This window comes from Lytechinus variegatus, chromosome 6 (assembly GCF_018143015.1).
Source record: "Lytechinus variegatus isolate NC3 chromosome 6, Lvar_3.0, whole genome shotgun sequence".
NCBI lineage: Eukaryota > Metazoa > Echinodermata > Echinoidea > Temnopleuroida > Toxopneustidae > Lytechinus > Lytechinus variegatus.
In genome coordinates this window covers 4,869,146-4,882,439 of record NC_054745.1, presented here as the reverse complement: position 1 = coordinate 4,882,439, position 13,294 = coordinate 4,869,146, and the positions used below count along the sequence as shown (strand labels likewise).

The following is a 13,294-nucleotide window of genomic DNA, read 5'->3' as shown; positions in this document are numbered from 1 at the left end:
TGATCTCACAGTCTAATCCTAATTACATAATTCCCACATGGTCTAATCTCGATTGGACCAAACCAATATGGTCTAATCTCACTTGGACCAAACCAGTATGGTCTAATCTCAATTGGACCAAACCAATCTGGTCCAATCTCAATTGGACCAAGCTAACATGGTCTAATCTCAATTGGACCAAACCAATATGGTCTAATCTCACTTGGACCAAACCAGTATGGTCTAATCTCAATTGGACCAAGCTAACATGGTCTAATCTCAATTGGACCAAACCAATATGGTCTAATCTCACTTGGACCAAACCAGTATGGTCTAATCTCAATTGGACCAAGCTAACATGGTCTAATCTCAATTGGACCAAACCAATATGGTCTAATCTCACTTGGACCAAACCAATATAAAATCTCAATTGGACAAAACCAATATAAAATCTCAATTGGACCAAACCAATATGGTCTAATCTCACTTGGACCAAACCAGTATGGTCTAATCTCAATTGGACCAAACCAATCTGTTCCAATCTCAATTGGACCAAACCAATATAAAATCTCAATTGGACCAAACCAATATGGTATAATCTCAACTTGGTCCTTTCCTTACTTCGTCCCATACTTGCTTGATCCAGACAAATTTGGTCCAATCCTTGTCTGATCCCACAGACTAAGAGCTGTTTTTTTTGTTCATTTAACACATGGTTTGGTCTCTATTTGATTGGAACCTACATGGACTAATCCTTGTTTGTTCCAATCCTACAAAATATAATCCCTGTTTGAAACAATCCTACATAATCTAATCCATTTGAACCAATCGAACATAATCTAATCCGTGTTCGAACCAATCCTACATAATCTAATCCCTGTTTGGTCTAATACTTCATATCGAAATGTTTACCTCTTGTATGAGTTTAGCGGTTAGTTTGAAGCGATGCTCATCAGTCATGTGCTTGAGCATAAACTTAAAGATGATCATTCTCTTCTCAGAGTTCTCGCTTCCTTGTAAACTGAAGAGCTCCCTCTCTCTGTCAGATTGTGTGAATTGATTGAAGACTGAATGAAAGAGAAATAAGAAAATAGTTACTGAATGTTGCTCTACGGACTTTCTCACTCTTGACCCAGGCATTTTATTTAGTTGATTACCTTATAAATCTTGTGCTTGAGCATAAATTCAAGTCAATTAAATTCGATTAAATGATGGTTTATTAAAACATGCCTAGCAGCCAAAGGCTGAATAAAAACATGTGAACAATTTACAATACCGTAAGTAACGGTGTATTAACCGCACCCGTGTATTAACCGCACCCCCAACTTTGGACTAAAAAAAAAAAAAAAAATCTTCTCACATTTACATGCATATTTGAGGTACGAAGAAACAAAATCTAAGTTTTTTAAGATTTCAAAGTATCCAAAGAGATTACCGGTATGCAGATATATGCTGTTCTTGATCAATTCATCTACAAATGTTAGAAAGAAAGAACGGTCCCGACAATATTGGCAACTTACACACTCGCTCACCTCACAGTCACAGTGTACACACACAGCACTGCCATTACATTGCAAACTACGATACAGTACAAGTCATGCCAGTACATCTTATCAAATTATGATCTGTGTCTTTCCCAGGCCCAGCGTAGGAGGAAGAAACATTCACATTTCTTGCATCACAATCTCACAATCACTTTCAGAAATTTGATGTCTTAGCATGAATTTTGGATACGGGATTATAGGAAGGTTCAAGAAACAAAGAAATTGGCATTTTTTCCATTTGTTTTTTACGGCTTCTTGCCGTCTCTCTCGTGCGTGGTTTACATGGTATCTTGTGAAAAGCAAACAGGAAGGAAAAATAACAAGCTGGCGCGAAACGGGACTTTGAATAGCGCCAGCTTAAGTCGCACTATAACCACATTACAACGCAATCTCTAAGCTCACTCAACTCTCGCTCAGCGGTGACAAAATATTACCGAGTATGCTTGGCGTCTCTTTAAATTCGCCAGGGAACTTCACTACTTTGAACCGAGAATAAAGTCAAAATTAGTGTCATGAAGGTGGGTGCGTTTGTTATGGACAACATTTAATTAATATTGCAATAATCGCTTCCCATTACCCGCGGCTCATACCCCTCTAAACGACATTGCCTGGGCGGCTACGCCCGGCCACTCGATGTGTTGTGAACTGGAAGACATCGTACATGTACGGGAGGGGTTACGGCGGGCTGGCTCAGACCCGTCACCGTGTATAAACCGCACCCCCGACTTTTGCTTCTGCCCCGCCGAGAAAAAGGTGCGGTTAATACACCGTTACTTACGGTAACAGAAAAATACTCAAATACAAACATAAAATGATATCAACTGAAAAAAATTACTATTACTTCTTATTAAAATACAGAAAGGAAATTATTGAAAGTAAATAAAATCATACATGGTATTTTACATTATAAATATTAAGTATACACAAATTTTAACCACTACAATGAGGCACATTGTACATGCATGAATGTAAAGTATTAAAGTAAGGGAAAGGATAATTAAAAGATATAGAAAGAAAGTACAGAGAGGATTGGGCCAGAAAGATGAAGAAAGCAGTGGCGAAGATTAAAAACAAAAAGTATGCATGTATGACAACAAATTTCTTATTTGAAATTAGACATTCTCTTTTGTGTAAATTAAAAGCTCCCTCTCTTTCAGCCAGATAGGTGAACTGATTGAAAATTGTATGAAATAGATTATGTATTATTACTTGTTCTAAGGTCTCTTTAATATATATTGAGAAATCAACATAGGATTCCAGGGATAGTTTTACAAATAAAGAGAAAGTTTGCTGACATGGTACACACCAGCATGAGGGGCTGTGTGTGAAATCTGTTAAAACTTGCAGTCGTAAAAAAAAAAAGTCTTTAAAGATAAATGCCAGTTGTGGTGACGATTTCAAAATGAGTTCGTACAGAATCCAATGAAATGACCACCAAAGGGTCTGTTTGTATAAATGAAAACATGTGCCAAAGGATTCTGAAAGATATTGTGTAATTGCTGAGAAATTAGCAAATAAGCACAGGATTCGGGTCAAGCGTCGGGCCGACATTTTAGCAATACTAATACACTGTCCCACGTGCGCATATCTGTGTTGGTGATCTTCAGTGTGGACATTTTTCAGCGTAGATTTCAAAATTTCACAAAATTCAGTTTATGTAACTGTACCAGATCTAGATCCCCGATGATATAGAGGCAATTAAGCCTGGTTTTACTGACTTTTTCGTGAAATCAGTGTTTACTGCAACTACTTTCATTTATCTATAAAGAAAAGCTCAAGCATGTTTTCTGTAACTGAATGATTTCTTTTACTAAACATAATACACATTCAATGCCTGGGCTAGGTTGCAACGACCAATCAGTATGATTGTACCATATGGATTCTGTTCAAAACACTGAAGAGGAGCAAATGAGGAGTGTTCTATCATACTTGCACTCGATCCCAAACCTAAGTTTAATTGCGCCCGGAATTATTTGGCGCATTACTTTCATTTATATACACGACCACCGGGATGGTATCTTTGTTGGATTCGGTTTGCAATTATAACACTACAAATCGTTATTCATCTTTAATTCTTTGCATGCTGAATTGATTTCTGGGGATAATAATGACAATTGTTTCCAAGTCTTATTCTTTAATTCAAGATATCCATATTGCACCATTGAGACTTATTATTATCATATAGATGTCATCCAAGAATTATTGCCTTTTATTAGCTTATCTAATTTGAAGGTAGGGGAGAAAACTAATTATTACGATTGTTGAATGTACGAATGTGCAAAATTGCAACATCAGCGCGCAAAGAGAAACATGCAATAGTGCTTACCAGAGTGTTTGCGATAGTTGTTGAAATGGAAAACACTCTCGACAAACTGCTGCATCAGCATCCCGGGATGACGTTTCAATAGGAGCTCCACCAAACAATACTCAGCTGTAAAAGAAAGAGCAATAATACAATTATTTTAAAGATAAATTCCAGTTGTGGTAACGATCTCAAAAAGACTTTTTAAAGAATCCAATATAATGACCACCCAAGTGTCTGTTTTTTATAAATTAAAAATATGTGCCAAAGGATTCTGGAAGAAATTGTGTAATTGCTGAGAAATAATCAAAATAAGCGTGGATTCGGTCACTTCTGGTCTTTATTCCAGCAAAAATAATAATACAATGTCCCACGTGTGCCTATCTGTGTTGACGATCTTCAGTGTGATCGTATTTCAGCTTTGATTTTATGATTTCACAAAGTTCAGTTTATGTAACTGTACCAGATATAGATCCACGATGATATAGTCATACTTAACCTTGGTTTTACAGACTTTCTCACGGAATTAGTGTTTTACTGCAACTACTATCATTTAGCTTTAAGATGGTAAGAGGGCAATTCAGTCATGCATATCGACCGGACATAGTGGCTCAGTGTTGGTACGTGCGCCTCGTGAACGGGAGGTCGGGGGTTCGATCCCCTGACCACAGACTTGAAAAATGGGACTTTTTGCCTTCTTGTCAGGCGCTTGACTTGATAATAATATATCAGCTAACAGTTGAAGTGGCATCCCTGGGTTAATAAGAGTCATTATATACATCCAACAATAAGTCATCAAGAAAGACTGGAAAATTATATCAAAATGATCTTGGAACAGTAAAAAAATCATATTCTTTCTTCCAAGTTTTAGAATGATTGAAAGGTCTCTTGACAGGCCTATACTATTGAAATCTTATATTTCACTATCTGTGGCAAAGGGTCTTTAATAAACTAACATTTCATACATAATTTTTATCTAAATCAAGATTTATATTGAATTTGAAGAAACTTGAGGATAATTTTGAAAGAATTAACGAGAAGCAGATCAATTTTTTTAATCTATGGTGCAGCATTCTTACCAAAGTCTCTCACAGTGTCCACCTCGTCTACGATGACGGAAACGAAGCGGAAGAAAAGGGGTCCTCTCCACTTCACATAGTCCTCCTGGTAAAAAACAAAATTCATAGAAATTGATGACAGAATCGACAAGGCAAATCATAAACATCATTGATCTGATCAATCATAATTCTATGGAAATTCATTACTGTCATAATTTTTTCAACCAAAAATTTGCACAATGCCCTTTTTATGCAAAGAGAAGCGCAGTGAATTTTCAAGAAAGCAATGAATGCATGAATATATATCACAGCTAGAAAATATCTTGAACAAACATGCATAATAGATGTTGACGTTGCTGGCCATCCATAGTTGCAATTGATCGGATCAATCGTAACTTTTTGTACAACAGGGCCCAGATGATTGATTTATGAAGCAAATAAAGAAAAAAAAATAACTGACTAATTTGTTCCACTGAATAATTTTCCAGGTTTCCCATTGTGATTTGCTCAATATTGATTGGAGAATGAAGTAGTACATTTCTTCTGAGAATTACCACCTCTACAGTGCGTCCCACAAAAAACGAAACCGAGGTTTAGCGATGACTTATCATAACTTAATTCACAAATAAAATATGCAAATGAGCTATCAGTGTAAAGCTTAGAATCTCTTCTTTCAGCTGATATAACATAGAATATTTTTTATCCATGCATGAGTGAGTAAAAACAATTTGAAGAAAGAATAGCAAAGTCATTTGGCGGGGGGTATCAAAATTTTTAAAAGAAAATCACATGCCTAAAAAGTTTATTTGATAGCTAAATAGCGGAAAATGGTCAGAAATAACAAAGTTTCGTTTCTTTGAAACAATGCTTGTGTTTCCATAATTTCATCAAGACATTAAATAAACACTTATCAGGATTTTAAGTGCAATGTAAATAAACGCATTGTAAAATAGACTCAGAATATTATTTCATGGCTTAAAAAAGAAGCAGAGACTATGTACAAGCCATAACACTTGAATAAATCTTTACATACCAGAACTAGCTGGGTGAGCTGAGTCAGCGTCTGTTTCCTGACCAGTTTATCCTTGTCTTTCAGGCAGGCTGCTAGATTAGGCACGTAGCGATCAACGAGATTAGGGTACCTAGAGATCAAAGGTTGGACAGGAGACAGTTCCTTATGAACATACATGTACTTGGGTCAAAACACGGCTGGTAACATTTCAAAATAAACAATTATACTCTAATACTGGTGAAGCCCACATTTTTTTTTGGGGGGGGGAGTTGTTCTCAGAATTTCATTAAAGTCATTACATCCACCACATGCCACACTTGAAAACATTTTAAAAAAAAATTGAATTTGGGGGTGTTGTGGTCTAGTGGTTAAGACTCTCGTCTTTCAATCTGAGGGATGTGGGTTCGATTCCAAACCATGGCATGTTTTCCTTAAGAAAGAAATTTACTCAGATTATGCTGCACTCAACCCAGGTGAGGTAAATGGATACCGGCAGGAAGTAATACCACAAAAAGCTGTGAGCACCAGAATCGGTAGACTAGCTTAAGCAGATTAATTTTGGAGTGCCTTGAGGAACTAACAAAATGGAGATGTACCCTATAAAAATCTTATTTATCTAAAAAGATTTACTAATTATACCAAGGGGCCATTACATAAATCTGTTCGTAAGTTAAAGGCGACTTTAAGAATGACTGGCGATCCTTTCTTGTGGTAAATGATGTTCGCCATTATATGTTCATTGGGGATTATTTAGCACAAAAGAAAGTATCACCAGTTGTTCTTCAAGGAGAATGGAACCTTTTGAAAAAGATAGCTTGTGTGAAAACAGAAAAATAAAAGAAACAAATCAACTAGAACTTCGAGAAAAATCAGACAAATAATGAGAAAGTTATGAGCATTTGAATATTGCGATCACTAATGCTATGGAGATCCTCAAATTGCCAATGCGACATAGATGTGTGATGTCACTTGTGAACAACTCTCCCAATTACTTTAGTATATATATTTCACTTAAATTGCCTCTTTTATCACATCTACCAGTAGATCATGCGTTCTTTCTAGGGGAGGGCATGTAATACATATTTTCATAGGATACATGGATAAAGAGTTTGTATCACAATAAGAAAAAGCAAAAAGAGACATTTTGAGGGTATTTTAAAGTCCATCAAAGGGAAAGTTGTTCATATGTGACATCACACATCCTTGTCGCATTGCCAATGGGAGGATCTCCATAGCATTAGTGATTGCAATATTAAAATAATCATAACTTTCTCATTATTTGTCCGATTTTTCTCAAACTTCCTTTGTTCGTATTCTTTGATTTTTCTGTTTCGACACACGCTTCCTTGTTCCAAAGGTTTCATTCCCCTTTAAAGTCGGTCTTAACTTACAAACAACTTTATGACACACCCACCTGATGCACAGATCACACATGACCAAAGCGACGTTATTCCTGACAGCCGCGTCTTCCGCAATCTCAAGCTCCCGGGCGAGGGCAGCGATGCACTGCTTCGCGAGGCCTTCGTGGTGGAGGCACAGCTTGCCTAGGGTTACGAAGGCATGGGCCCGGACGGCCATTGATACAGGGGAACCGTTGGTGCGGAACTGGGAGAGGGGCTGCTGGGAGAACTGGGTGAGACCCTGAGAAGAAGGTAGATCAGTTCCTGCAAGGTACGGGAGAAAAAGATACTTAAAGGTCAAGCCTACCACAACAAAAAGTTGATTTGAATAAAATGAGAAAAATCCAACAAGCATACCACTGAAAAAATTAATCAAAATCGGATGTAAAATAAGAAAGTTATGACATTTTAAAGTTTCGTTTATTTTTCACAAAACAGTGATATGCACAACTCGGTGACATGCGAATGAGACAGTTAAAGGTCAAGTCCACCTCAGAAAAATTTTGATTTAAATCAATAGAGAAAAATCAGACAAGCACAATGCTGAAAATTTCATCAAAATCGGATATAAAATAAGTTATGACATTTCAAAGTTTCGCTTATTTTCAACAAAATAGTTATATGAACAAGCCGGTTACATCCAAATGAGAGAGTCGATGACATCACTCACTCACTATTTCTTTTGTTTTTTATTGTTTGAATTATACAATATTTCAATTTTTACGAATTTGATGATTAGGACCTCATTGCCTGAAGCCCAAAATGTTAAAATAATGGAATTTCACGTGTTCAGGGACTTCTTTTGACAATGACGAGAAAATAAAAATATTTCATATTTTATATAATAAAATACAAAAGAAATGGTGAGTGATGTCATCAACTCTCTCATTTGGATGTAACTGGCTCGTTCATATAACTATTTTGTTGAAAATAAGCGAAACTTTAAAATGCCATAATTTTCTTATTTTACATCGGATTTTGATGAATTTTTCAGTGTTATGCTTGTTGAATTTTTCTCTTTTTATTCAAATCAAGTTTTTGTAAGGGTGGACTTGTCCTTTAATGATGTTCCTCACTATTTCTTTTGTTTTTTATTGTTTGAATAATACAATATTTCATTTTTTACAGATTTGACAATAAGGACCGACTTGAATGAACCATATAGTATTGAACAATGCTTATTCCACATGTTAAGGGGAGAATAAATAGTTGTTTCACTTGACAATCATGAGAAAATTAGAATATTTCATACAAGAAAATACAGAAGAAATAGTGAGTAGATGACATCATCAGTCTCCTCATTTGCGTACCGATCAGGATGTGCATATAACTGTTTTATGAAATCAAGCAAAACCTTAAAATATCATAACTTTTTTATTTCGCATCCGATTTTGATGAAATTTTCAGTATTATGTTTGTTGGATTTTTCTCTTTTTATTAAAATTAATTTTTCGTTGGGGTGGACTTGTCCTTTAGAACAGGTGTTAAAACATGTGAACACCCAGGGCTGTCCCACCTGCATTACACAATTCAATACAAGAGTAGTGGACGCTTTATTTACTTGATACCAGGGTGCCGTCTCACAAAGAGTTGTGGTTGATCTGATCAACTTCAACTATGTTCAAATCCATCATTGTCATGTGTCCTGAAGCTGAGGTCGATCATATCGTACCTCTTTGTGAGAAGGGGCCCAGAAATTACACTCATTCATTTGCTGATCAATACTTGATAATCATTATGCATAACTTTTTATACAAAAGGGAGTCAAAGTTTCAAAATTAGCTTGAAAAATCCAAATCTTAGTCTTGATTATATTTTTAATGTTGATACCACTACATTGCTTAATTAAGAGCCTGTTGCATAAGAGCTAAATATTATAGTAAGTTTGTCGTAACTACCATCATATGGTAACATGACCCTATGACCACACAGCCATTCAGAATCAAGGATTCCATGAAAGTTACCAATGGATGGCAAAGTTACTATAATAGTAACTTTTATGCAACAGGACCCAAAAGTATATTACACACTTTTTCACAGCCGAAATCTGAAGACAGATAGAGCTGGAACAACACACCCGTATTGCCCCCAAAAGTAAAGTTCGGGGCTCCTTAACACAAAGATTAGCGATCAATTGCTAAATGATCTGACCAATCAATATCAATGTTACAAGTGCATATGGTTTGAAGTACTGACCAGGGACCAATCATTGCCTTTCTTTCATTACAAACCTTTGTGATACGGAGCCCAGGGGGACGTTTCATCAATATTTTCATCCCATAAGTTGTCAGATCTGACAACTTTCCTGGATTCTGATTGGATGAGAAGCAATGTTGCTATAGTAACTGTCGGAAAAAAACAGGACTTGTCGGATAAAACGTCCGACCAGTCCTTTCATGAAACGCTCCCCAGGTCTAGAAACATCCCAAGTTAAATAGGGTTGTCAAAGCTGCTTCTGATCCTACAAGGAATGATGTAATCTCTCCTCTTCATGCTATCGGGACACATCTACATGTAGGATGTCTCAATTAGTACATCCAACCCCCCCCCCCCTTCTCCCTGGCTGTGAGACGGGCCTGAAAAACCTGGCACACTTCAGGTTAAGCACTGCGATTATGGTTGAATCACAAGCTGAATCATTGATTTTAGTTTTCACTCCAGGAAGCCGTTTCATAAAGGTATTGGTATTAAGTTAAGAGTGACTTTAAGAATGACTGGTGATCCTTTCTTACGTACTACACCATCGCCTATGAATATACCATTTACCACTTGAAAGGACCAGTCATTCTTAAAGTCACTCTTAACTTCCAAACAGCTTTATGAAACACCCACCCGAACAAATTTAAAAACAACCTTTACTTACCCTAGCTCCTATACCTGCAAGGAGTGACTGGACCAGGGTGAAGATTCTTCTTGGAATCCTATAGGAACACAGCTGGACTTTCTCTCTTAACCAGAATATCAATCACACCCCCCCCCCCCCCTCCTTCCCCTCTGCTATGAGATGGGTCTAAACAGGCTCTTTGGGGGATAAGCAAACCTGCCAACCTCTGGGAATGAAAAACTGCATTCTGTGATTAAAACTGTTTTTTCCCCAAAGTGTATTTCATAATAAAATGAGTGGCGCACTTGCTCATCGTGGAGCTCAAGCTGCATGCAAGCTAAAATGAGCACTGCTCTTTCAGGTGAAATAAAAAAACATTGAAACGTGTGTATATCTCACCCTGGTTTTAACAAAATGATTGAACAAAAAAACAAGATACCTGAAATCACATTGATCCAATAACCGTATTTGTGTAAGTTTTATGAAATAGGGACATATAGAGATGATTTTTCTCACTAAATTACGATTTTGTATGAAAAAAATTGATTTTTTAAAGAAAAAACGTACTGCCGTATTTTGGTTGCAAAAACTTACTAAATACGCCAAAAAACGTACTGGTTGGCAGGTCTGGATAAGCATTGTAATTATAAAATTACCAGCTGAAACTTTCAATTCAGTTTTGAATCTGGGGGAAAAAGTCATTAACTTCCTTTAAGCATCCTACCTTCAGAGATAGCAGCTCCTGGACCCGCAAGGAGAGACTGGACCAGGGTAAAGACCCTCCGAGGCATCCTGTAGGGACACAGCTGGGCTATCTCGCCCAGCAGGAAGATCCGCGCTATGAGCTTCTCCTCCGTGGCATCGTCTGGTCTTGGAGCGTCTTCGGTGAGAAGGATTTGGGAGAGGTACGAGTCACAGGCTTGGAGGATCGTGTCGCAGGATTGGTCTAGGAGCGGGTTGGCGGTCTCGTTCTCACCGACACAGGCACAGCAAAGCTACATATACACACAAATTATCATTAACAACTGATAAGAACAAGGGAAAAAAATCTTCTTTTCCTTTTTCATCATTTCTTGAGCTGCTAATCATATCAATCACCACAATCGTATCACAGAGTTGGTCAAGGAGCGGGTTGGCGGTCTTGTTCTCACAGACACAGGCACAGCAAAGCTACATGTACACGCAACAATATATTATTTACAACAGATTATAACAAGGGAAAATCTTGTTCATAATGATCATATTTATAACCACAATCATATCATCTTCTTCCTACGTCATATAGTGTATTAAGAAGACATCTTGAACATTGATGAAGAATAAGATTGGACACACGAGCATTAGACCATAAAATGAAGATTTCTCAATTTGATGCACAGGGGGGGGGGGTGTTTCATGAAAGTTGTCAGCACTGACTAAAATGTCAGTGCTGACTATTTTAGTGAAATCCTTGGTTTTGATTGGCTGAGAAGCTCTGGCCTCTGACTGTTACTATGGTAACTGTCAGAGAAAGACATCTTGTCAGTGCTGACAACTTTCATGAAACGGTCCCCAGGTGTTTATTGTTAGTCTTCTAAGTCCTAAGTCCTGTTAGTCCTCCCAACAACCAATTTAACACTATTTTTATCATTAATACAGAGTACTCATCATTACCATACCTTACCACACTTCCTTATCTATTCATCACTAGTCCTTTCTTTAACAACTCACATTATATAGGGTTCTTATATGACCACACCTTATCCAATGTTCACATATGGCCAAAACTTATACAGAGCTCTTTCATACTTATTAACACATATGTCATATATGGACTAACCTTATACACAGTTTCTATCATAGCTCCCATAAGGTATGACCACAACAACAACAACTTATATGTTCATATATGGCCATACCTTATACAGAGCTCTTTTTTACTTATGGAAACATATTTCATACATGAACTAACCTTATACAGTTTCTTTCATAACTCCCATAAGGTATGACTACAACAACAACTTATATGTTCATATATGGCCAGACCTTATACAGAGCTCTTTTATACTTATGGAAACATATGTCATACATGAACTAACCTTATACACAGTTTCGATCATAGCTCCCATAAGGTTTGGAGAGTCCATCTGCGTAACAAGCCTCTGAACCATCCCCTGCACAAGATCTTTCCTCTCATCCTCTACAAGGTGGCTTGCCAGACTCCCGATGACGGAAAGCACGCTGGTCAAGATCTCAGAGTTCGTTGACCCCTGTGCTGTAGAGTTCACTGAACTGTTTGTGAGGTCAGAGGTCAGGTCGTGCCAGGTCGAGAGGACCAGGGCCTTGTCCAGGTGAGGGCAGAAGTGAGAGACCTGGGACAGGAACATCCAGGCAGCCTGGATTGATGGAAAAGGAAGATGAAGATAATGATAATGATAATAATAAAATAGTGATGATGATGTTGATGACGACGACGACGATAATATAGGTATACGGTATATTTACCCAGGGAAGCCACTTACGTTCTGAAAACTGGTTTTCCAGCAGGCCCTGCTATAATTATTACCCCGGCTTTAGCATTCAAGGATTTTTTTCCTACAGAGTACCCCATTCACCTCATCTGGGTTGAGTGCAGCACAATGTGGATAAATTTCTTGCTAAAGGAAACAACGCCATGGCTGGGATTCGAACCCACGACTATCTGTTTCAAAGCCAGAAGACTAATCCACTGGGCGACAACGCTCCACGATGATTGAAAATATACTTCATTATGAATTATCAACGAATATACAGTTGCAAATCTTTAATTTTATTCATTTCATTGTAATATGGTATGTTGATTTTAAATTCAAACCTGTTGATCAATTTTTTATATAGCATGGATAATATAAATATATTGGGAAAAAACTCTTACTTCAGCAAAACTCAAAAGATAGGTGGAAGAAAATATCATTATATATATATATATATATATATATATATATATATATATATATATGTGTGTGTTGAACTTTCTTTCAGGTTCAGTTTTCTTTTGCTTCATTTTGTCTTCTGGGAGAGCTTCATGAAAGGACTTGTAAGAAGTGTTATCCAACAAATCTTGTGCTATCTGGCAGTAACCACAGTATCAGTGCTTCTCAGCCAATCAAGTCTGAGGAAAGCTGTCAGATGTGGGCCCCGTCTTACAAAGAGTTAA

At 37.2% G+C, this 13,294-nt stretch overlaps 1 protein-coding gene across 1 annotated transcript in view; it reads right to left on the bottom strand.

Moving 5' to 3' along the window:
• Positions 1–13,294, bottom strand: part of LOC121416892 (condensin-2 complex subunit D3-like) — a 53,416-nt gene that overhangs the window by 9,358 nt on the left and 30,764 nt on the right. Inside the window, exons 17-23 of the mRNA XM_041610419.1 lie at positions 12,198–12,494; positions 10,844–11,114; positions 7,310–7,559; positions 5,917–6,025; positions 4,905–4,989; positions 3,850–3,954; positions 892–1,046 (exon numbers count right to left, since the gene is read on the bottom strand). Of these exons, the coding sequence (XP_041466353.1) occupies positions 892–1,046; positions 3,850–3,954; positions 4,905–4,989; positions 5,917–6,025; positions 7,310–7,559; positions 10,844–11,114; positions 12,198–12,494 (1,272 nt within the window). The remainder of the gene's footprint in view (positions 1–891; positions 1,047–3,849; positions 3,955–4,904; positions 4,990–5,916; positions 6,026–7,309; positions 7,560–10,843; positions 11,115–12,197; positions 12,495–13,294) is intronic.